Genomic DNA, 25662 nt, shown 5'->3' with positions numbered 1-25662 from the left:
AGGGGGAAACCCGTAGAAGGTTTTGTTTGTGGACTCAATTGAGTTGTCTTGTTACATTAACTCCTTTTTATGTTTGTTTTCTAGTCCAAGTCCAGGAAGGAGTTTGGGAAGCCCCTCAGTGGAGACTCGCATGTAGTACTAACCAAATGAAATGGGTTTTGAGGCAGAATTTGAAGTGAGATTGCTAGGCATAAAGGAGGGAGGCCGTGACAGGTGGCATAGTGAAATCAAGTGTGGCATTCTGAGAGGGAAGACAAAGGGAACATTAAGGTGAGCAGACCGCCAGATGCGGCAAAGAGTATCAGGAGATGAAAGCAGAGATGCAGATGGACAAAGAACAGCAGAGCGTCTTGGAGGTGAGGACAAACTGTCAGAATGTACCTAGTTTGACAAGGGTACACAGAGACTTTATATTTCATTCTGAGAAAATGACACTTGCCTTGCTTCCCTCCCAAGACTGATCAGCTCATTCATGGCTGTGAGTCACATTCACGAATAACCAGATCTCGTTAACGAGAAAAAATTCTAGTGGTCATACAGAAATTAGTCACTCTAGCAACATTTCATGAACAGTTGCTATATTGTCAGTCTGAATGAGAAAGGGAGAGGAGAGGTGGAAGAAAGTCCTACCATAAGCAATAAAATATAGTACAAACAGATTGTGACTTACAAAGCTGTAATAACACGTCAGGATAGTGGTGGACACAGTGTAACTTTGTACATGTATTCAGGATATAATTTATTCTTTGTTTATAAAATGAATTGGGAAATCAAGCAGTGCAGCTGTCTTGTTAGTTGCCACATAGTGTAAAACAACACAGGATGGAACTTGACCTAATTACATCATATATATCACTGTGACCAGTGCATGTGTGAGTGTGTGTGTGCACGTGTGCGCACATACACCTGAAGAGGAATGACTTTCTCAGCATAGAAGACAAAATCACTTTTTTTCCTTTTAATTATGACTTTTTTTTTGGTCTTTTAAAAGAAAGTTGTTTCTCAGTTCAGAAAGGTTTAATGCATTAATACAATTCCACTTTGCCTTATCCATAGGACTAATATGGATAAACGTTACTCTGATGAAGGGAGTTGGTATTCCATTTTGGGTTTCATCCTGCTTCTCTTGAGGTCAGTGGGAATTTTGCCATTGCTATCAGTGGAAGCAGGATTTTTTAGGGAGGCAAGAGCTCTACGGCATCAGAAAATAGCTTCAGCCACTCTGTCATTCTAGACCATAATATTTTTCCCAACTAGATGCAATATTAGAAGAAAAAATTATTCATCTCGTGCAGTAACAATGGTTCTTCGAGATGTGTCCCCTTAGGGGTGCTCCACTGTAGGTATGCTTAAGTCCCTGCACTGCTGATTGGAGACCTTCAGTAGCAGTGTCTGTTGGGCCAACGCATGTGCTGTCTCTCCTCATGGCACACCATGAGGCCAGCCAGCTAACCTTCCTCAGTTCCTTCTCTATTGCAGAGTCAAGACAAGAACTTTGAAGTAGAAGGGAGATGGGTGGGTTGCAGAGCACCCATGGAGGCACATCTCGAATAACCATTGTTACTGCACAAGGTGAGTAACTTCTTCGAGTAGCACCCCTATGGGTGCTCCACTGTAGGTGACTCCTGAGCAGTACCCCTTCTAGAGGGCCAGGACTTACATCAGTTACAGATGACAGCACCGTTCGAGACCCACTTGGAAGTGTTTGGGCTGATATTGCTGAGCCCTTGGATCTTTCCGTTATGGAGAGGAAAAGTCTAGAGGACTTCCTGAAGCCTTTGTCCTGTCCTTAGGTAGACCAGGGCTCTTCTGACATCCAAGGTAAGCAATATAGTCCTCCTTGTTGTCTCGGTTAGGGTTGGCACAGAAGATTGGAAGATGAATCAACTGATTCATGTGAAACTGAGAGGGTTACCTTAGGGATGAATTTTGGGTGTGGTTTGAGCACAACCTTGTGCGGAAGAAATATCATGTAGGAAGGATGCGCCATCAGAGCTGCTTTCTCTCCTTTTCTCCTGGCCGAGGTAATTGCTACCAGGAAGGCTGTTTTCATGGCTGGGGACATTAGCAAACAGGTGGCCATGGGTTCGAAGGGAGGCCTAGTCAGTCCTTTCAGTACAAGGCTCAGGTCCCATGTGGAGTCGGAAGTCAAGGTTGAGGGAAGAGGTTTACTATGCTGTTGGGAGGTATGCACACCCCATCCTCCTTTGGCGCTTATGGTCTGCCAGATAGTCCTCAGGCTGAAAAAATCATGGCCTAGAGGCCAAAGTCAATATAATGACCCTTGGGGTCAGGGCTGTGTGGCCTAGCGGCCAGAGTCAGGGAAACAAGTCACTCCCTAGGGGAAGATGGCGGCCATGATGGGGGACCCGGGCCCTCCCTCTCTAACAGGTCCCAGCCCAGAGTCCTGTAGGTGACGGGGTTGGTCATCACCCAGTCAGCAGGGAATCCTACCACAACACGCCAACTTTGCTCGGTGGAAGATACCACTCCCCTTGCCTCCCTGGGCTACTTCCTACCATGGTTACTGAGGTAGCAATTGCTATGCCAACGGGATCTCACGGTTTCCTGGCTTGGTTAACTCTCAAACTCCGGCTCCCGGATGCTCATTGAGGGTTACAGGTCACCAGTCTGGGCTCCGGGTCCTCAGGCTCTTGCAGTCTGCAGCTAGAGGCTCCTGGCCTGGAGCCTTCACCAAGTATCCTCTCGCTTTGGTGATCAGCCTAGAATGAGCTGGGCTGCTCCCTTTTATACTATGGTAGCAGTTGGAACATGCCCAGCATGGTCTGGGGGTGGGGCCTGCACTGCCCATAATGCAGAGTTAATCCTATCTTGCTCAGTGTGGGATATGCACATCCAGTCACATATGCCCTTGAGGAACCTTTTTGTAGTTGGATGTGACAGCACTGAGTACTCCTCCACAGATTAGTGAAAGACTGTAGTAGCCACTAGGTGGACCCTCAAGAGAGCTTTGATATAGACCAGAGCTTTTTAAGGTTAAAGTATAGTCTATATGTGGTAGAGTTGCAGATGCTGGAGAGATCTGTTGGGAAATGCACCAAATCTGAAACCTGGACCATTTCTGCAGGTAAGTGCATCGTGTCGAGGACTTTCTACTATGTAACAGAATCTCTTGTACCGCTCTTGAACAGGAGCTTTCTAGGTGTTGGAACCAAACAGAAGCCATGCCCTGAGGCGGGGTATTCCCAAGTTGGGATGTAGGATATTTCCTTTTTTCTGTGAGAGCAGGTATGGAGTGGCTCAGAGATATCAGCGGACATGGTCTCTCTCCGAGCCATGAGGTCAGTACTGGCCAAGTTGCCCCTTTATATTTTCAACAGGACCTTCAACAGTAGGGGAAACGGAGGGAAGGCGTAGAGAAGGTCCCTGTTCCAAGGGAGGAGGAGAGCATCACCTAAAGAGTGTTGTTCCATCCCCACTCAGGAGCAGTAATGTGGACACTTCTTGTTCAGGTGAGTGGTGAAGATGGTGTCCTCTACCATCTAAATAGGTCATGAAGTACTGATGGGTATATCTCCCATTTGTGATTGTGTGGAAATTTGTGACAGAGACTGTCCGCTATTGAGATTTGAGTACCAGATACACCATGAACAATGTAGCATTATGTCAGATGCACCAATTCCATAATCTCATCACTTCTGCGTATAAGGAAGGTGACCTGGCTCCCTCTTGCCAATTGATGTAGTATATATAGGCTATGTTGTCTGCTAGGGTCTTTGTGTGTGATCCTGTGATCAATGGAAGGAAATGGGCACAGGCATTCCTGACCACTCTCAGCACAAGGAGATTGATGTGGAGGAATATCTCCATGGGTGACCATTTGCCTTGTGTCATGAGATCATTTAGGTGTGCACCCCACCCTATGAGCGATGCGTTGGTGATGAGGAGCAATGACGGTGATGTTTGTGAGAAGGGGATCCCCTTGCAAACATCATCTGGGTTCTTCCACTAGTTTAAGAAGTTTTTGATCCTGGTGGGTGGTGATAGGGGTTTGTCTAATCTTTGTTCGTCTGCAAACCAAGCTGAACTGCATTTGGCGGTATCTTATGTGAAGCCTGGTATGAGGTATCACCATTATGCCTGCTGCTGTACATCTGAAGAGTTGTGGGCTGCTTTGAATGGTGTCTGTAAGTGTGACTAAGGATAGGGACCTGTGTTGAGGTAAGAGGGCTTTGGCCTATAACGTGTCAAGGTTGGTCCCTATGAATTCCAGGCATTGCACTGGAGTGAGGGTTGAGTTCTAAGTGTTGATCTGTTGACCCAGTTCTGTAAACAAATATATTGAAATGTCTGTGACGTGGTGAGCCTCCTAGAGAAATCAGGCTCTGAGCAGACAATCGTCCAGGTATCGGCAAATCTTTATCCCTTGAGAGTGTAAATGAATGGTCACCACTGAGAGAACGTTGGAAAATACTCTTGTAGCTGATGACAGCCCGAAGGGGAGCACTTTGCATTGGTAGTGGTCGTGTCCCAGAGTGAATCTGAGAAATCATCTGTGAGCCAATAGGATTGAGATGTAAAAACTGGCACCCTAGAGGTCGAGGGCTGAAAATTAGTCTCTCTGTTCCAATGCTGGAATGATCATCTTGAATTTTAGAGCCTTGACAAACTTCTTGAGAGCTCTGACGTCTAGTATGGGTCTCCAACCTCCCTTCCTTTTGGGTATTCGGAAATAATGAGCAGGTCTGACTCTAGGATGGTGCGGGGTCCAGGGTGGAAGTGACGTCACTTCTGGGACCGACTGCACTGGAAGTGGGTAGAAAAGGCTGGGGGCATGCTGGGCTCCGGGGGGCTGGGGTGGCTGCAGTGCCACTGCTGCACTCTAACCCTCTGGGCAGTGGGCGCACGGTGCACTCTCACTCGGGTGGAAGAGGCAGAGCAGGGAGTAGCCTCCCCCAGCCAGTGGTTCACCTGACTAGGACGTTGAGGTAGTTCTATGGCTCCTGCCTGGAGGAGTAATTAGTGTGACCAGACATCCCAATATTAAGGGCTTTATGTTATATAAGAAACTTTATCCCATCCTCCCTGTAAAAATGGCCTCATTAATCAGGAGGGAGATCTTTGAGGAGGCCGAAGAATGGAGGTTATCAAGGAGTTGAGGGTGGGTATCCTTGACTTACTCCAGTGGAAGCTGGAGAGTGTCTGCCACATTCTTTGCCAGTTCCTGAAAGAGATGAAAGTCGTCTGCCGAAGATGGGGGAGAAGGCATGATAGCTTTGTCTGGAAAGGAGCAGGATACTGTCCTTGAGTCATTTCCTTTTCAGTACTGGCTTTCTGTTCCTCTCAGTCTCAAGAGGCTCAGTGCAGAGGTCTTGAAACCAAGAGGAGGAGACTCCAGTGCAGCTGGCATGCGGAGGTCTCTTGAATGGCGGAGTTCCGCCTATACTGATTGTCCTCGTGTCAGTGCTGGCGGGGAGAGGATCTTATCTGCATCAGTCGCTCCTGTGCCAGCAAGCCATTGCTGGTGGTACCGATGTGGGCTTGCATACGGGGAGTGTCTTTTTAGAGGAGTTCTTACTCCTGTCCTTCAGTGCCAATGACTCAGTGCCTGAACCCATTGAGTCCATAGGCCTGTCAGTGGTACCAAGCACTGTCGGTTTCTGTGAGCCATGGGTGCCGGACTAAGATGGCCCTGGTCCTGGCGAAGATACCAAGTGAGATAGTGATTCACTATCTTGGGGCTCACTATGGGAGCTTCCCGTTCTCTTCTTGCATGATTTGAGAGAAGGGTCTGCAGCCTGCTTCTTTGATCTGCAGCCCTTAGATCTAGAAGGCTATCATGTGACTTTGGTTGGAGAGCTGCCTCCATGAAGATAATCTTCTGGTGGAGCTTGGTCTTTGCGGGATCTTCGCCGGAGCTGTTGGCAAAGACCACACTTCTGTTGTATGTGGCCTTCTCTGAGGCAGCAAATGCACTGAGAGTGCTTATTCATGATCAGGATCACCTTTTTACCAGTAAGACATTTCTTGAAGGCCAGCAGATGGGGCATACCCAGTTGGGGGAAAAGGTCCCCGATAGGGGAGAAAACGCAGGAAGAAAAAAATAGTCTTTTTTTTTTTTAAAGGATAAAATAAAGAAAGGGGGAAAAGGGTAACTAGGAAACTAACTATAAGTATGCAGATTAAGATGACAGTCTTAATGGACTGCTAATGCCTCCATCTCTAGCCAGGGATGGTAGAGAAGGAACTGAGGAAGGTTAGCCCCCACACACTAGCTAGCATCACAGGTCAGCATGAGTAGAGACAATGCGTGTGCAGGCCCAACAGACACTGCTACCGAAGTTCTCCAACCAGCAGCGCAAGGATGCAAGCACACCTACAGTGTAGCACCCATAGGGACACTACTCAAAGAAGAAAAAGTTTCCTCGCTTGTCTTGGGCAGATGCCTTAATCTCATCATGACTCAGTGAAAAGTGAAAATACTACAGCTAATCTATGTCACAGGAGTGTTGCAAGACAGTTCAAGCTTGCAAAGTGTTCTGGGATTATCAGATGAAAGGCACTGTGCAAATATTTGCAGAATATCTTTATATCTATTTTGATTTTGAATACCTCTAAGAAGTGCCTGATCTATGCTCCAGATGCATTTAACAGATTAAAAATATATCCAAAGCAGAAAAAACTACAACATTGACTGCTGGTTGGAGAATTATTATTCTAATTCAAGTGGACTTAATTAGCATACACATATTATTGAAGCTTATAAAAAGTTATTAACATTAAATTGTCGAGTTTCTATTTTATCCAAGCTATAATATTGATAATCTTTGACATCATTCCTGAATGAATACTAGCTTTACGCAACAACATATTTTGAATTGGATCTTCAGCTGATGTAAAATGATCTCAGTGCCAATGAAGCCAACACAGCTATGACAATTTAAACCAACAGACCTACAATGAAGGGGGCATCTTCCTCCTTAAATGCAAAAGCTTCTATGAACAACCACTAGGTTAAATAAAACCCTACCCCTGAAAGTTATCTGACATATATGCAAATTAGTATAAGATAGTTCAATGTGGTTAGAAACTATACAGAAGGAATTGCAGATTTTGTACGACCTGAGGTATTTCTGATGTATTCATAGAGAGCAACTAAATAATGTGGTGTTTTGGATGATGTTTTAAATTTACATTCCTTACCTTGCTAATCATGTTAAAGTGACAAAATATATACTGAGTCCACAAAATGATTAAAATAAATTAAGCCTTGAATAAAAGTGTAAAATAGTCTGTTATACAATGTACATTATACACATTCTGTAAAGCATTTAAGTTCAAAGATAATTTTTAACCTTTTGCAGATAATTTAACTACATGTTAAGAGTTATTTTTATGTCAAATACAAATGTTATTTGTCACAGCAATAATGTGATGAAATACCCCATTAAGCTATCTATATAGGAACATACTGTAGGTTCTTTAACAAGTAAATTAGGAACCGGTTTTATCAACAGCCGCATTTGCTGCACTCACTTCTTAACTTCTAAAAATCGACTATTACGAGTGTTTTTAAGTGGTGTCACTAAGGGAAAGAGTGTTTTTTAAGCTTGTGTGATAATGAGTATGTATACAAAATATTACATGCAAACTGTTCACACGCTCACAAATTCTAGGATGCACCAGTTAGTGTACATGAACAATTAGTAACTCATGCAGCTGTACAGTACATGGGAAGCTAAACATACTTACCCAGTGATATGCTATCTAGGTCTGTGTAAATAACAGCAACAAGGAAACAAAAAGCAACACTCCAATCAAAACAGATCCATTAAAAAATCCCACATTAAACTATATTATTCACAGTTTACACTAAGAGAAAGCAGAATAGATGCTGTAGCAGACAGATAGTACCGTCTTCAAAAAATACAAACATATGAAGAGAGAAGGCGGACAAATATTTAGAATTTTATGTTTAAAAGTTTCAATAATACCAAATTGTCAATATTAATCTTTTGTAGAAACAACAGACAGTACATTTTGAGTTAAAAACATTGTGACAATCAAAACTTCTTTACTTCCTGCATTTCCCTGCTGCATGGACATTACACTTAGAGTGACCAGACAGCAAGCGTGAAGAATCGGGACACCATTTTTTTGGGGGTGGGGTGGGGTGGTGGTATAAAGTTGCCTATATAACATAAAGCCCTTAATATTTGGGGTGTCTGGTCACCCTAATTACTCTTTCAAAATGGTCTGCATGCACGTCAAGTGTGGAGTATATTTTTAAAATGTAAGATGTTAAAATACAGCATCTATTCAGAAAAGTAATGACCTAAAATATCTAGTACATCGTGCATGAAAAGCAAACCTGACATGCAGTGTACTACCACTTATAAGATGCCAAAATTACCTTGCAAAGCATGACCCAGCAAAGCATCAAGTTCAGGATTTAATTCTGCCTTCTCTTTCAGCATATGAAATAGCAGCTGATTTTGAGTAGCACTTGTAATTTCTGTTTGCTTAAGGCGTCCTTCAAGAACTTTAATTTGAGCCTCTTTCTGAGCTGCTTGGAGACCCTATAAGAAAATGACAAGTTCTTTAAAAGCAGTCTGAGAAGTTGTCTGTAAATGAGAAATCTGACATGTTGTTTTAATTTCTGAATTTAGTAGTCAATTTGAATCTGCTGCATCTCCTCATATTAAAAGGTAACTAGTGGCCAAACTTTTTTGGGCATCCTCTGTCTGCTTTTCTGTTTCACCTTCTTTCCTCAGGGTCAAACTTTCGAGCATGCACATGCCCAAGTAGGTGCCCAATTTAGGCATAAGCCAAATGTATAAATTGGGTTCATCCCTAAACAGGCAAGATTTTTGCACCTAATGAAGCACAAGCAAAGTACACAAAAACTTAGGCTTTAATTATTCCAAAATGCAGTCTTCTTATCTATTGCCTATTTTGTTACCTATAAAACAAAAAACAAAACTATAAACTTCCAGGATCATTACATGAACATTCAGTTTTCTCTGGAAAGCTCTCAGAACCTAACCTACACAAGAAGCCATTTTAGGAGCAATTCCACAGATGTGTTGACTTGTGAGGCTTATTTAGTTTGAGAAAGTATTGCCCAAAGTGGAAAACTTACAGCAAGGGTTTTCCAAATGGAGGAAACTAAATAGTTAAAAGGTACATCAATAAAACATCTTCTTGAGTGTCTTTTTCAAGGACAAGAGGAACTACATCGATATATAGGACAGCCTGCAGTGAGGTAGGTTGCAGGAAAGAATTATAAAACTACAAGCAGATACATCAGGAAATCCAGTTCCCCAAATTTTAAGTTTTCAGGCCACTCTTTCAATTCTGTTTTCCCAAGAGGATGCTGGTAAACGTTTCCCTCTATGTGGTGAATAATTACAAAAAAAAAAAAAAAAAAAAAAATTAACAGGTTCTGCTATAACCGGCCTTTGTGTGACAAGGGAAATAACTAACAAAAAAAAAAGCAACACCAAGCAAGGGAGCAAGTATGCAAAAACTTTGACTCTGCTACATGTTAATCATCTAACAGGAGTAGCAGCAAAGTGCCACACACAATTTTGGCCTTTTTATAATTATAAAAAGAGGAAGTTAACTATACTGTGCACTAACGATGGCTCTTTGAAATGTGTGTCCCTACGGGTGCTCCACTCTAGGTGTATGTGCGCCTCTAATCAGAGATTTTTGGTAGCAGTATCCATTGATTCTGCACATGCGCTCTCCCTCCCGTGTGATCTGCCTTCAGGCTATCTAGCACTGTGTGGGCGAACCCTCCCTCCCTTCGGTTCCTTCTCTGCTACAGAGCCCCATGGAGAACTCTGAAGTAGAGGGGAGAAGGGTGGGTTGCGGAGCATCTGTAGGGGGACACATCCTCGAAGAACCATCGTTACTGCACAAGGTGAGTAACTTCCTCTTCTTTTTCGAGTACTGTCCTTATGGGTGCTCCACTGTAGGTGACTCCTGACCAGTACCCACCACGGAATGCTGGGACTTTGGAGTCTGTTATTACAGAGAGTACTGTGGAGTCAAAGATCATGTTGGAGGCCAAATCTCCAGTGATTGATAATGTTCTCAAAAAGTGTAGGAAGAGGCCCAAGTTGCTCCTCCACCGATTGCTGAGATAGGGATATCTTTAAGGCATGTGACCAAGGTAGAAATTGTCCAGAGTCCATACGCACTCCGTGAGATCAGAGACAGCAGCCTGTGCCCTTGATAACAGTGATTAATGTAACCAGAGACCCATTTGGACAGTCTTTAAGCAGGTATCACAGAGCCTTTGGATCTTTCTGTGAATGATAGGAAGAGCTTAGGGGATTTCCTGAAGTCCTCAGTCCTGCCCAAGTAGAATGCTAGTGTTCTAACATCTAGCATGTACAGAATCATTTCCCTTTTCTCACAATGTGGTTTTGGAGAAAAAACCAGGCAGATGGATCTGTTAATTCACATGGAAAGTGCAAAGAAAGTAAGGAAAAACTTGGGATATGGCCTTAGAGTTACTTTATCTGTAAAAAAGACCATGAATGGTGGGTGTGCCATCAAGGCTGCTATTTCTCCTATATGCATAGCTGAGGTGATGGCAATTAGAAATGCTCCCTTCACGGACAGGTGTAAGAGACAGCAGGCTCCCACAGACTCAAAGGGAGGTCTAGTCAAAGCCCTGAGAACTAGGTTAAGATCCTCGGCTGAAGCAGGGAAGAGATTCCCAATGCCCTTAAGGAATCTATGCATCAGCAGGTGAGTGAACACTGAGTATCTGTCTACCTGGCCACAGAAAGCCATTTTCACCACAAGATGTACCTTAAGGGAGATGAGTAACAGTTTTGACATCTTGAGGTCTAAAATGTAAAATCACAGGGAGGGAAGAGGAGGTTGGGGCTGTGTATTAAGAATGACAACAAACTTGGAATAATTTCCATTTGGTAGGTATGTCAGGTGGTCAACTTATGGCTGTGTAGCAACACATCCTTCAGCTCCTGAGAGCAATCTGGCACTAAGCCTTAGAACTAAGGAAGAGCCAAGCCTGGAGGCGGAGGACCCGCAGGAGTGGGTGAAGGATCAGCCCACTGTTTTGAGAGAGCAAATGAGGAATGAGCTGAAGAGGAACTGGAGGATATACTGCCATCTGTGTCAGGTAAAGGAACCAGACTTGTGTTGGCCAGGAGGGACAATCAGAATAATTCTTGCTTTATCTTGCTGAATTTTCAACGAGACCTTGGAGAGAAGAGGAAACCGGGAAAAGGCATACAAGAAGTCCCTGTCTCATGGGAGGATGAGGGCGTCTCCCAGTGAATGTTTCCAAAGACCAGCCCTGGAGCAGTAACGAACATGTTTCTTGTTCTGGTAAGTAGCGAAGAAACCCCTAGTCAGGGTTCCCCAAAGGGCAAATGTATCTCAAAGCACCTCTGAGTTCGGTTCCCATTCGTGGGCGTGAGAAAAATTCCGACTGACACTGTCGACTGTCATGTTCTGTATCCCTGGTAGACAGACAGCTGAGATGAGCATATCATGATGAGATGAGATGAGTACATCATGGATGCACCAACTCCAAAGTCTGAATGCTTCTGTGCAGAGGGAGGGAGATCTGGCACCCCCCTTGGCGATTTATGGAAAATACATGTGTCATATTGTCAATCATGACCTTTGTGTGTGTGTTCTTGATGAAAGGCAAAAGCATGCACAGGCATTACAGACAGCCCTTAGCTCCCAAAGAGTGATATGGAGGGTCACTTCTGTGGAAGGCCATTTGCCCTGAACCTTGTGGTTATAGGTGAGCTCCCCAGCCTATTAGAAAGGTATCCGTCCCAGGGTGGTGAATCTGTGTAGGGGGAGGAATGCTCACACTTGGACTGCATCAAGGTTGGCGGTGATAAATTCCAGTCGCTGTACAGGGGTTAGTGCACAGCTACAATGAAGAGAACCTGGGTGAATACCCTGGGTGGAGCAATCTGTATGGATAATGGTCCTGTCCAAAGGTAAACTGTAGGAATCTCCTGTACAATGGTTGTATCGAGATCTGGAAGTAGACATCTTGTAGGTTGAGGGCCGGAAATCAATCTCCTTGCGCTAGATCTGGAATAATGGCAGCTAGCATGATCATCTTGAACCTCTGTACCTTCCTGTATTTAATTAAATACCTTTAGATCTAGAATGGGCCTCCCACCTTCCTTCGCCTTGGTGATCAGGAAATAATTGGAGTAAAACCCCTTGCTCCTGAGTTGCACTGGGACTGGTTCTATGGCCTCTAGGTATAACAAATAATCTATTTCCTGACAAAGTAGGTTCTTGTTAGAAGGGTCCCTGAAGGGGGATGGGGAAGGAGGGTTGGAATGGGGAAGGAACATGAATTAAATGGCATAACCCTTCAAAATAGTCTCCAGGACCTATCTTTCAGAGATGATATTCTCCCAACTGCTGTGAAAGAGGGTCAGGTGACTTCTGAAGGGGCATGACAGGTGTGTAGATGGCAGCTGATGTAGCAAGGTATAATTGTTCAGGGCCTCAACCAACCTGTCAAAAGTGCTTAGAGGCGGTTTGAGAGGTTGTGGATTAGAGTGCGGACTGCTTTCACTTTTGAGCACTGGTCCTCTTACACTGCAGCTCATAACAGCACTGATATGGTGGTATTGAGGAGGTTGTGACCTGTGCTACGGCTAAGAGACATATCTTTTCTTCTTCCCCACAGCGTAGATTCCAAGGGAGCATAATGTGGCTCGGGAATCCTTCAAGGTGTGGAGAGAAGGATCTGTCTTCTCTGCGAAGAGTTTGGGCCCTTCAAACTGGAAGTCTTCTGCAGTTTGGGCAACTGTTTGGGCAACCCAGAAAGGTGTAGCCAAGAAGCCTGCTTCATTACCACAATAACAGAGACCGGGTGGGCTGCTGTATCTGCTATATCCAGTGCTGTCTCTAGCACCGGTCTGGCTATTAATTGACCCTCTCTGAGAATGGCCTGAAACTGCTCCTTTTGTGCCTCCAGTAAATGCATTGCATTTCCCACAATTTATAAAATTATATTTGGCCATGACAGTTTGGTAATTCATGACTCTAAACTGTAATGTTGCTGACAAATATGCTGTCCTCCCAAGCCCGATCATATGGGGTCGACTGGGCATGATGTTGCTTGCTTCGTCCATTAACCACATCCACTAAAATGGGTGGTGTTGAGCTGCAGACTTTGAAACAGGAAGTCCTCCTCTTTGGGAGATGTGTAGTAATTTTTTTTTGGCTCTCTTGCTGATTGGTGTGATGGAGGCTGGTGTCTGCCAGATGACTTTGGTAGGATCTAGAATCGCCTTATTAATTGGGAAGTCAATTCTGGATGAGACGGTGGTGTGCAGAATATCCACCAACTTGTGATGTGTATTTGCCTCCTCCTTTAGGGGAACCTGCAGCTCATCTGCCACCTTCTTGGTAAGATCCATAAAGTTCTTAAAATCATCACCTAGTGATGCAGGAGGAGACATTACACCTCATCTGACAGAGATGAGGAGAAGTTTGCTGGATGGGTAGCTTCCCCTTTGAGCTCTTCTTTCTGTTCTGATAAATCTTCCTCCTCTCCTGGCTCAGGGGCTCTGGACAGCCAGGCTGTAGAACCACCTGGTAGACTCTCACTGAGAGACAATGGACAGCCGCAATGCGTGGGATGTGTACGTTGCCCAAGGATCGCCATACAGCCATGGGAGGGAGAGGGCATAGGTGGTGAGATTACCCCAGGGGGCTTGTACCATGATCATGGGCTGTCTCAATGAAATTGAAGAGGACCCTCGTATTGTGAAAGTGGGCCACGAGAGGCCGGGGAAATGACCTCCTCCTGGCCACTGTCAGACTCGTCATCACAAGGGCAGCGCTGACTGGGGTATGGGTGGTGCGCTAACTGGGGTATGGGTGGTACACAGCCCGTGCTGAGAGTATTGGGAATTGTGTTTCTTCCCCAACCATCAGGTCTCCAGGACACTGGAGCTCATGAGGTACTCTGGGCTCACTCGGTACCACAGAAGAGAGTGTCCACGGTACTTTGTCGGTACTGATGGTTGAGAAAATGCGGAGCACTCCCTAGATGAGCATTTTGATGCACCCGGTACCGAAAGTTCTCTCTGTGTTGCTCTTTTACAGATGGTATGGTAACTGTCTCTCTTCATAGGGGGAGGTACTGTTGGCTCAGAGCCTGAGCCCCTGGACTTCTCCAAGAGGTGCAGTCGAGTTCATAGTGGAGGCCCCCTTCTGGGTACCAGGCTTCAGAGCTAACAATGCCATCAGTACCAAGGTGGCCACACTGAGGAACCCCTCTGGCTGGCCAACGACTTGAGCCAAAAACCAGGTGGCAGCACTGGGGAATGTTTTTGGGTGCCATGGTACCAAAGTGGCAGCACTGGGGAACACTTCTGGCTGGCCAACAACTCAGCGCCCTTTTTACGAGCCTTTATAGGGGGTGTATGCTGTTTTTTTTCATGAATCTAGCCTCTCTGAACTTAAATGCTCCGGGGATGATCCGGGGTGAGCATCGGAGTCCCCTAGAAACTGAAGTGCCTTCTCCATAAGGACGTGTTTTAGCTTCCCAGTTCCTACCATTTTAGCTATGGCGAGGGAAGCACTTCTGTGGGACTCTTCCAAGCACCAGACACAGTGAGAGTGTCTGGCCATTACAGGAATCAACTCCTTGCAGGTAGGGTAACCAGTCGTCCCGATTTTATCGGGACTTCCCCGATATTTACTTGTTTGTCCCACATCCCGACCGAAGTTCGGTTGGAATGAAAATTGTCCCAATATTTTACACTCTGGCGCACAGGCGGAGAGGGCTTGTGCCCCCAACTCAGCCCCGCCCTGCTCCGACTCCGCCCCCTCCCTGCCCCATTGGATCCCTACCCAAATCCCCACCCTGGCCCCACCTCTTCCCCAAGCACGCCACATTCCTCCTCCTCCCCCCTCCTTCCCAGGCTTGCGCGAATCAGCTATATGGCAGGGCAAGCGCTGGGAGGGAGCGGGGAGAAGCAGGATGCAGCAGCCAGCTCAGGGGAGGGGAGGGCATGGCGCTGCTGCTTTGGTGGTTTTTTTTTTTTTTTTCGCTTTACCGGCGACCACCCCACCCCCGTGTCCTGATATTTCATGTCTCTCATCTGGTCACCCTACTTGCAGGAGAGGCACTCTTGAAGCCAGGAGAGCCAGGCATGCCCCAGGGCAGAGGCCTATCATCCTCTAGCAGGGTATGCAGAAGAAAGGGCTTCTTTCCTCCTCCTCCTCTTTTTTTTTTTAACTGGAAAAAAACAAAAACAAACACCTGGTGGGGTGGGGGACAGAAATTCCCCGAGACAGGGCAGGAAACAAACTAATTCCCCCCCCCCTTTCTTTTCTCCTTTAATCCCATCAGAGTAAAGAAAAGAAACACTAACTATTAAAAGCAGCAAAGAATCCTGTGGCACCTTATAGACTAACAGACGTTTTGGAGCATGAGCTTTCGTGGGTGAGTACCCACACGAAAGCTTGTGCTCCAAAACGTCTGTTAGTCTATAAGGTGCCACAAGATTCTTTGCTGCTTTTACCGATCCAGACTAACACGGCTACCCCTCTGATACTAACTATTAAGGAGAACAAACAAAAGCAACTACTACTTATGCTAATGACGCAGATAAGGAAGGAACAACTACTTGCTCCGTTCAAGACCAAAGGTGGTTGAGAAAGAACTGAGGGCGGGAGTGTGACTGTTCCCTCTGGGGTGCCACCTGGAACTGGGGTACCACTGAGCCCTCTGACCCACAAGCCAGGGCCCCCTCTCACACTATGCTGCTGTGACAAGCTGTAGTGCCCTCCAGCCTGCACTTTCACCAGCATTCACACAGGTAGGGACATACCCAGCTGCAGTTACCAAGCGTTCTAACCACCAGCTTCCTATCCTAGGACCCCAAAGCAGTACCGTCCTGCCCTGGTCAAATCTGGACAGTACATAGGTTTAATACCCAGTCCACATCTCTCTCAACATGAAGATAGCAATGCACACTTGCAGTAACTAAGCAGAGATTTTCCCCAAGCACGCCATTTAAAGCTCACTGGTTTGGATTAAAACATAAAATAGGTTTATTAGCCAGAAAAGATAGATTTTAGGTGATTATAAGAGATAGATAAACAAAACGCAAACTAAGTCTACGATACTAGAAAGATAGGATAAGAACTAGCAAATTCTCACCCTGGCTGATGACACAGGTGGGCTGCAGATTCTTATGGGACAAGCTGCACTTGCTTTACAGCTTGGATTCCCCAGGTCTTTCATACACAGGCTAGAAATCCCATTAGCCTGAGTCCAACCCTTTCCCCAGTTCAGTCATTGTTCCTCAAGTGTTTCCAGGAGTCTTCTTATGTGGGGAGTCAAGAATCACAGATGATCCCACTCCCTGCCTTACATAACTTTAGCATATGGCGGGAATCCTTTGTTTCAAAACTTGGTGCCCAGACCAGTTTGTAGAAAAATACTGACAACCCAATACTCAGTCCAGAGACGTGGTCTGGTCACATGTCCTTGTAGAGTTACAGCAGCCATTTGAATTACAGATTCCTAGTGAGTATTCATAACTTTAAATACAAAAATGATACATATGTACAAATAGGATAAACATAGTCAGCAAATCATAACTTTTCCAATGACACCTCACATGATCCGTCTTGCATAAAATACATCATAATAAGATCACTATGAAGAATATGGGGCGCAGTGTCACATGGGGGTTGTGTGTGCAGTGCTAGATAGCCTCGAGGCAGACCACAAAGGAGGGAGAGCGCATGTGCAGGCTCAACAGACACTGCTACCAAAAATCTCCCATTAGAAGTGCAAAGGCACACATACACCTACAGTGGAGCACTCACAGGGACACTGAAGAAGAATAAGTAGATATCAACTGGTATTTGATGTTCTAGATACACCTCTGATATGTATGAATGGGAAGCAGATATACCTGTAGCTATTAAACATAATTATAAAATACCAAATATGCAGTGACCTCATTCACTCTGAAGTCATTATTCACTGGATTCCAGACATTAAGAAAAAAAGCCGTCTTGCTATGTTCAAAAGCACAAGTCTTGTCAAATGCATATGTTATATGGACGGAAAATAGCCGGCGAGCAATACGTAACTCCAGTTTTGTTATGTAAAAAAGCTAGGTTACAGTTTTAAGAAACAGTTGCTTAAAGTTAGGTTCCTTAAAACTGCTCTGGTTTTCAGAAGTTCTCAGCACCTAGCACCATCCATTGAAGTCACTGAGAGCTGCAGAGTGCTCAGTTGTTTTGAAAATCAGCACGCTTCTTTAAGTGTCTTAATAAGGAGTTAGGAGCTTAACCATAGACCTATATTTTTGAAAAAAAAAAAAAAAAATGGCCTGGACAGGTCTTAGACTCATAGACTTTAAGGTCAGAAGGGACCATTATGATCATCTTGTAGTGTTTTTCTTAATTGTCTTATTTCTTTACACTTGATTTTTTTTTGCATGAGGCAGGGGGAAGAGAATAAACTACAGCTCTTTTCCCTGGCAACAACTGTGATATGGCAGCATAGTTGAATATGCATAATCTCATAATTTGGCAGTATTTTTTGCACACTTCATCCTGAAATATGTTTTTTATGTTTTAGTCAAAGCGTTACAGATCCAACATGCAAATACCTGTGACAATTCAAAATGCTTCAGCAGAAAGCACAATATATTTCACTCGCTGTCTTACCTTATTAATGCCCATTGTGAGGAAGTGATCAAGAAGATATCGAGCTTCTGTTAGTGTGCAGGCATTAATCACTGCAGACAAATCCACGGTCTCTCCTTCTTCCTACATGCACAACAGTAAAGAAGTCAGGAAATTTACATCCTATTCATATGACACAAGTGCTGCCATTTTAAGATATGAATTATATTAACACTAAAGATTCAGGGTAGGGTTTTCAAAAACAATGATAGTTAATGAGATGTGTTCTCTTAATCTAACTAAAGCATTTTGGAAAATCCCATCTTTAAACATTACAGACTCCCTTAGGAACCTCTTTGTGTTGAAACGTCATTATTAATGCCACAGGGGTTATATGACCCTGCATCATGTTGGCTAGCTGGTCAAAAGTTCAAGGAACTATTATCCTGGTATGAGGAGAATAGTGTAAGTTACTGATGTAGTAATGTAAACTAGGAATTCAGGAACAGACCAACCCTGTAAAAGAAGAAGTCAAAGTGAGGTTTTGAGAAGGTACTAAATATTATGGCTTCAACTGCGTGATGCAGTCTGTACCACAGAGTTCTAGAAAATTCTGTCTGGTGGTTAAAAATACTTTGCTATGTAATGCACTTAAAAAGGCAAACTGTATAATGGTTTCACTGCTCTTGGTAATGTGGCAAATTGCCGGTACTGTTCTCTGGGTCTCGCGCTTTCTCTTCTCTGGGGTAGGTTCAGGGCGATATTGCTTGCCTCTGAACCAGTTCTTAATCACTCCCCTAGTGTCCTTGGAGGAGGGGAGTGGAGAGGGAGGGACCTGGGCCCGCCCTCTACTCCAGGTCCCAACCCAGGGGCCCTGGGGTTGTGGTGAACCACTTGACTAGCGGTTTCTTCCCCTGGGTTACTTCCCTCTCATAGGCCTCAGCTTGTGAAGGGCTTCTCGCCTCTCTTCTATACAAGCCTGGTGCCCCTTACCTAGGGTTTCTGTTGGGCTTCCCAATCCACCGCAGCACTCCTCCAAACCTTCTATTTCTCTCTGGACAAACTCTTCTCTTCTGCAATCTGCACTCTGCTCCAATCCAACCCTTCTCCTTCAACTACCACCCCCTGTCTGACTGAAGCAGGGGTTTATATCCCATGACTGGAGTCAGGTGCTCTAACTGGAGTCAGGTGCTCTAACTGGCCACAGCTGTTCTAGTTAATCTAAAGCAAACCTTCCTCCCTTGGCAGGGAATAAGGCCCCCTGCTAACACTCTTATGCTGCCCTCTGGCCATGCTGTATCACAGTAATAATCACATTTTTACACAACTGTAACAGCTGGTTCCTATGACTTCATCTCTGCCTATCAGATTACATTTGGCAATCCAAGGCAAACAATATATTTGTTTGACAATACAATTAACCTTCTTTATCTTATTTTACACTATTAATATAATATATTCCAAAAGTACAGAGTAACAGTTATACCAAAAACAACATTACAACTAATTTAACTGTTTATAGAATCATAGAAATGTAAGGCTGGAAGGTACCTCAAGAAGTCATCAAGTTCAGCTCCCCGCTGTGTGGCAGGACCAAGTAAACCTAGACCATCCCCAACAGGTGTTTGTCCAAACTTTTTTTCAAAACATTCAATGATGGGGATTCCACAACCTCCCTTGAAGGCCTATTCCAGATCTTAAACTACTGTAGAGTTGAGAGTTTTTCCTAATATCTAATCTTAATCTCCTTTGCTTGAGAGTAAGCCCTTTACTTCTTGTCCTGCCTTTAGTGGACGTGGAGAACAATTCATCACCATCCTTTTTATAACATCCCTTAACATATCTGAAAACTTACCAGGTTCCACCTGAGTTCGCTTTTCCCAAGACTAAAAACATATCAGATTTTTTAAAAACTTTTTTCATAGGTCAAGTTTTCTAAACTTTTTATCCATTTTTTGCTCTCCCCTCAACTTTGTCCACAGCCTTCCTCAAATGTGGCTTGCAGACCTGGACACAGTACTCTAGCTGAGTCCTCACCAGTGCCGAGTAGAGCAGAACAATTACCTCCCACATCTTACATAAACATTCTTGTTAATACACCCCAGAATTATATTAGCTTTTTTTCACACCTGCATCACATTGCTGACTCACAGTCAATTTATGATTCACTATAACTTCCAGATCCTTTTCAGCACTATCACTTAGCCAGTTATTTCCCATTTTGTAGTTGTGCATTTGATTTTTTTCCTTCCTAAGTGAAGTACTTTGCACTTGTCTTTACTGAATTTCATCTTGTTGATTTCAGACCAATTTTTCAATTTTTCAAGGTTGTTTTGAATTCTAATCCTGTCCTTCAAACTGCTTGCAAGTCTTCCCATCTTGGTGTCATCTGCAAACTTTATAAGCCTACTCTCCACTTTGTTATCCAAGTCATTTATGAAAATACTGAATAGTACTGGACCCCAGACTGACCACACTAGATACACCCTCCCAGTTTAACAGTGAAGTATCAATAGAAGACAATAACCAAGTATGACTTAAAGTGTGTCTTCTGAACGTGAAACAGACTGTACTATAACAGCCAGCTGTGGAAGGAGGATTTAAATTTGTGAGCTTTTGTCACAAGAACCATAGTATTTAATATCAGCAGAATGGAAAGTATCAGCTTTGGTATTTAAAAGGCCCTGCAATGTTACCTTACATTATATAATCAAAGCTAATACTTATATCTGAAAACCTCACTGTATAAACACCACCTACATCAACCATCCGCTCATCATATTTTAACTTAACAACATAATGAGTAGGTTGCATAATGACTGAAATACTAAGGCAAAATTCACCACAGAATAAAATACTCTCAAGGCTAACGCAATTTCCCAGTTGTACATGTGACTATTCCTGAACCTTAGCACTTGACCTACCTTTGCTTCCTCCATCTGCATAATGTTTGCTTGGCAGTCAGAAATACTGTCATTGATGTAATCTATATTTGCAGTTAGTGACTCCATCTCCTCATTGATGTTATGGACATTTTTGTCTGCTTCTCCACCACCATCGTTGATGACTTTCTCCCTTTTTTTCAAAAGCTTCTCTCTTCTTTTTGTAAGTTCTTCACGTTGCTATTTTCCAAGAGAAATTTTAAATAAAAAGATTGTATAGTTAATAAAAATTATATTTGGCTTATTTATTTTTGTTCTTTTCTGGTTACATGGTAACCTCAGTGTACATTTTTGCCGTGGGAGATGATATCAATGTATTTGACAACACATGCATAAGGTCTTTTTAGATCTTGACACTTACACCATATTTGTTTTGTTTCTTATCTCAGTAAAGTTTGATGGTTCTGGGTTCTATGCTCGGATTCAAACACTTCTGGCAATAAAGCACTTTATACACTTGTACCTACAAGGTGTTAAGCACCTCCGACCTCTGACCTAGACCAGTGCTTACTGAAGTCAGAGGGAGCCTTTCCATTGACTTCGATGGGCTTTGAATCACCTTGGCAGGTCCTACATGAACAAGTAATTTACTGATAAAAGAAAGTGGATTTGCTTTCTGCTATTTTAATACAATAGCATATAAGATATTAAATACCACATAATAAATACCACACCTTAAGCAGTCTATTCATATCTGTTTCCATATTAGAAATGGTCATTCTCTGCATAATGATGTCAGTCACTTTGCGTTCAAGTAATTGCCACTTCATCCTGGCTGCCTTTGAGGAATAAACTCTGACAGTTGTTCCTTTTCTTTGGTATTTCGTCCTATGGTTAATTCAGAGAGTCACGTTACTGAATGTAACTACATGGTCCAGTTTAGATTTTGAAACTGCAAAATTATCAATGCAAAATTATTATTATGTTTAAAGACAACATGACTTTTTTGCAGACCCTGATTCCACGTCCACCTACTTGTAATCAGTCCTCTGCAGATGTACTCCCCCCGATATATGTTTGCCCACCCCTGCTTTAGAGACTACAAGTCCACTCAATCCTACTTCTTATTCGGCCAATCGCTAAGACAAACAAGTTTGTTTACATTGACCGGAGATACTGCTGCCTGCTTCTTATTTACAATGTAACCTGAATGCAAGAACAGGCATTCACATGGCACTTTTGTAGCTGGTATTGCAAGATATTTATCTGTCAGATATGCTAAACATTCATATGCCTCTTCATGCTTCGGTCACCATTCCAGAGGGCATTCTTCCACGCAGATGATGCTCGTAAAAAAAATAATGTGTCAATTAAATTTGTGACTATACTCCTTTGAGGGAGAATTGTGTGTCTACTGCTCTGTTTTACCTGCATTCTGCATATGTTTCATATTATAGCCGTCTTGGACGATGACCCATCACGTGTTCATTTTAAGAACACTTTCACAGCAGATTTGACAAAATGCAAGGAAGGTACCGATGAGAGGTTTCTAAAACAGCTAGAGCACTTGACCCTAGGTGTAAGAATCTGAAGTATCATCCAAAATCTGAGAGAGGTGAGGTGTGTGTGGAGCATGCTTTCAGAAGTCTTAAAAGAGCAACACTCTGATGCAGAAACTACAGAACCCAAACCAACAAAAGAGAAAATCAACTTTCCGCTGGTGGCATCTGACTCAGACGATGAAAATGAACATGTGTCAGTCCACACTGCTTTGGATCGTTATCAAGCAGAACCCATCATCAGCATGAAGGATGTCTTCTGGAACACTGGTTGAAGCATGAAGGGACGTATGTGCATCTGGCACATAAATATCTTGCAACACCAGCTACAACAGTGCCATGCAAACGCCTGTTCTCACTTTCAGGTGACATTGTAAACACGAAGCAGGTAGCATTATCTCCTGCAAATTGTAACCAACCTTGTTTGTCTGAGTGATTGGCTGACAAAGAAGTAGGACTGAGTGGACTTGTAGACTCTAAAGTTTTACATAGTTTTATTTTTGAATGCAGTTTTTTTTGTACTTAATTCTACATGTGTACGTTCAACTTTCATGACAAAGAGACTGCACTACAGTACTTGTATGAGGTAAACTGAAAAACACAATATTTTGTTTTTTATGGTGCAAATATTTGTAGTAAAAATAAATTTAAAGTGAGCACTGTACACTTTGTATTCTGTCTTACAATTGAAATTAATATATTTGAAAATGTAGTAAACATCCAAAAATATTTAAAATAAATGGTATTCTATTGTTTAACAGCACGATTAATCGTGATTAATTTTTTTAATCATGCAATTAATTTTTTTAATCGCTTGACAGCCCTGGTCTTTACCTGGTTCCATTTGTTGCAGTTACTGATATTGCTTGGACCCTGGCCACAGGAATTCTCATCTTCTGCTGTGCTGTTGATCTTGATCCATCATAGTCTATAGATGACATACTAGAACTTGGTTCTTGAATAGGATGGTCAGGCAAACTCAGCTTCCGACTCACCCTCCCAGCTGCTTTATCAGATATAGGCCTTACTTGTCGACGCAGAGCTGTAACCTGAAACAGCAGGACACCAAGACCTATTACTACCATCTCAGGCATTATAAATTTGACTTTATTACCAGAAATAATGCAAATATCTATGATCTGACAGGACACACCAGTGCTGTAAAACAATACCTCTTCTGTTTTGCGGCGTAGAACAACTTCTTGATTTCTTTTCTGAGCTTCCAGAAGTTTGAGCTGATGCTGTGAACAAGAACAATGAATAAGCGAAGTATTTTTCTCTCCAACATTTGTTATTAGCTGAAAAAGAAGGCCAATATATGCTAATATAGGCTTGCAAAACTGTTGTGAAAATGGGTAACCCCAACTGCAAAATCTTCTTGTCCGTTATTTGATATAATGGTTATAATAGGAAAATACATCTCAATACTTTACTTGCCCCCAACAAATAGATAACTTGGCTGGGGTGAATGGGCAGATAGAATTTTGTAAATGGCATTGGTATATCTACAAGGAGCCTTTGTTTGTTTTCAGTAATAGTTACTACTTGAAGCTTAGAGGCTGGATTTCCATAATGTAATTAAAATGCATTAGAGATGTCAAACAAAATCTTGTTTAATGATAAGAGGAGAGGATTTGGGTTTATAGGAAAGAAATGTGACATATTTCACATCATAATGAGCATGTTTACTACTGTACAGAAAGCTTTATGAACATTCACATCTTATCTGTAAATCACCTCTCGCTTGCGCTGCTCCTTTTTAAGCTGTGCAATCTCTCTGTTTCTTCTAGATTCTGTCATTCTGGCTTTTTCTTGCTCTTCTTTCATTTGTTTCATCAGGCGAACCTGCATAGAAACAATCTCTTAACCACCTTAACAGAGGGCATTTACTTTAAATGAAAATGTTTTTATTCTCCCACCACTCATGTAAAGAGCATTTTCTTCATGCTATAATCTCCTATTACTATTCTGTATTTTCAGTAATTTACCTCCTCCCAGATATACGTTTTTCTTCTTTAATGTGAGAGTATTAATGTGAGAAAATGGCTCTCAATCCCTTTCCCATTGATCAAATGTTAACCATATTAAAAAAATACCTTAGTTTTTTTCATCTCGGTCACATCCTGCTGCAGTTTCTTCAGCTGCTTTTCATATTGAGACTGATTTTTAAGCAATCGTGCATGTTCTTTCTGAGCAGTTTGCAGTCTTTGCAGTTCTTTATTCATGGTTTGGAGTTTTTTCTCATATTCTGACTTTATTTTTTTTGCTTTTTCTTCTGAAAAAGACTCCACGGAACCTAAATAACAGAGGAGAATTCTTATCTGCTAATTTGTTGAGAATATTTTCACTTTGTCAGTACTGAGTTACCTCTGCAGTCAGCCGCTTACTGGCAGTAGCCTCCAATCGGCTTTAAACTATTTAATTTCCCATTCTGCTTCTATCTTCCACACTGCTGTGAAGTTTCTACCCAGAATTGATGACTGCTATGGCTTTGGGTAATGTATCAAGTAGTAACACAATCAGCTTTATATCCTTAATTGGTTTCTAATTTTAATATATCCTCTGGTTTCTTTGCAGTGAAGGCATATGCACCAAATTAAAACCAAAACCAGAAGAATTCCCTTCTGCTTTACTGAACACATTGTCTACACTGGACACAGGAGTTGTAGACTCTAAGCGCTCTATTCTCACTTCTCTCTCTCCTCCCCCAACACTACAGTTTACCCAAGCAATCTGAATAGGAAATTAATGGTGGACACCAACTCTGACCTTCTCTGGCCAATGTACAGAGCAACACTGACAGAATCTTCAAGGACTCAACTCGAAAAAATTGGTGTACTTAATAGGTCTGTGTGTCTGTGGGAGCGTAAATTAAAACGTCTCCTTCCCTTCAATTTCCAGGACCTGAAAGCTATATTGGATCCTCTTAAGACATCAAAAACCACTGAAAGCTGCTGCTGGTAGTGATGTGGTCAGGAAAACGCCCATCATTTCTGGCTTGGTATACCCCATGAATTTCCCTTTCTCCATATAACAGCTGAATAACTTGTACATGGAAAGTCTCAAGCTTCCTCCAGCAAGAAGCTCATAATTAAATCCAAGTCTAATACACAGTAGCAAAGAACAAGTAATGTAATTTAATGCCTACTGAATCAATGCATCACAATGAGTTCTTGCGTTGATTACTGTGAGCATTAGCTTGGGCCCCTAGACAGCATTATTTAAATAGCAGTTGTCGACGTATCTGATACACTCACATACTCGATCTGATGCTGTAGAACAAACCTTTAATTGCAGTTACACATCGGGCTATTTCTCCAGCTACTGTTTTAGGGACCAGGACTGTAAACGTTATTCAAAGTGTGTCCAGTTATCTGCTTGGACTTAAAAATGGTGGGTGTGGTTAGGGGGACCCAGGAAGAGTTCCCCTGATGTAAGTTAAGGCCAACATTTTCAAAAACGGCCTATGGTTCTGAGGTGTTTGCAACATGCAACACCTTGGAACCGATTTTCAGAAGTGCCAACCATTCCTAAGCCCTTCAGAAGCCCGTGGGGGCTGTGACTTCTCGGCA

General features: G+C 43.0%; 1 protein-coding gene across 1 annotated transcript in view; it reads right to left on the bottom strand.

The window, feature by feature from the left end:
* The window catches only part of KIF21A (kinesin family member 21A), a 157948-nt gene that overhangs the window by 36433 nt on the left and 95853 nt on the right, over positions 1 to 25662 (bottom strand). Inside the window, 9 exon segments of the mRNA XM_032803988.2 lie at positions 7714 to 7734; positions 8375 to 8540; positions 17692 to 17793; positions 20574 to 20771; positions 21266 to 21419; positions 22925 to 23139; positions 23263 to 23331; positions 23828 to 23935; positions 24187 to 24386. Of these exon segments, the coding sequence (XP_032659879.1) occupies positions 7714 to 7734; positions 8375 to 8540; positions 17692 to 17793; positions 20574 to 20771; positions 21266 to 21419; positions 22925 to 23139; positions 23263 to 23331; positions 23828 to 23935; positions 24187 to 24386 (1233 nt within the window).

The sequence above is a fragment of the Chelonoidis abingdonii genome, chromosome 1 (assembly GCF_003597395.2).
Source record: "Chelonoidis abingdonii isolate Lonesome George chromosome 1, CheloAbing_2.0, whole genome shotgun sequence".
In the NCBI taxonomy this organism is placed as follows: domain Eukaryota; kingdom Metazoa; phylum Chordata; order Testudines; family Testudinidae; genus Chelonoidis; species Chelonoidis abingdonii.
The sequence above is the reverse complement of the archived record's forward strand: the minus strand, read 5'-3'. Positions and strand labels throughout refer to the sequence as shown.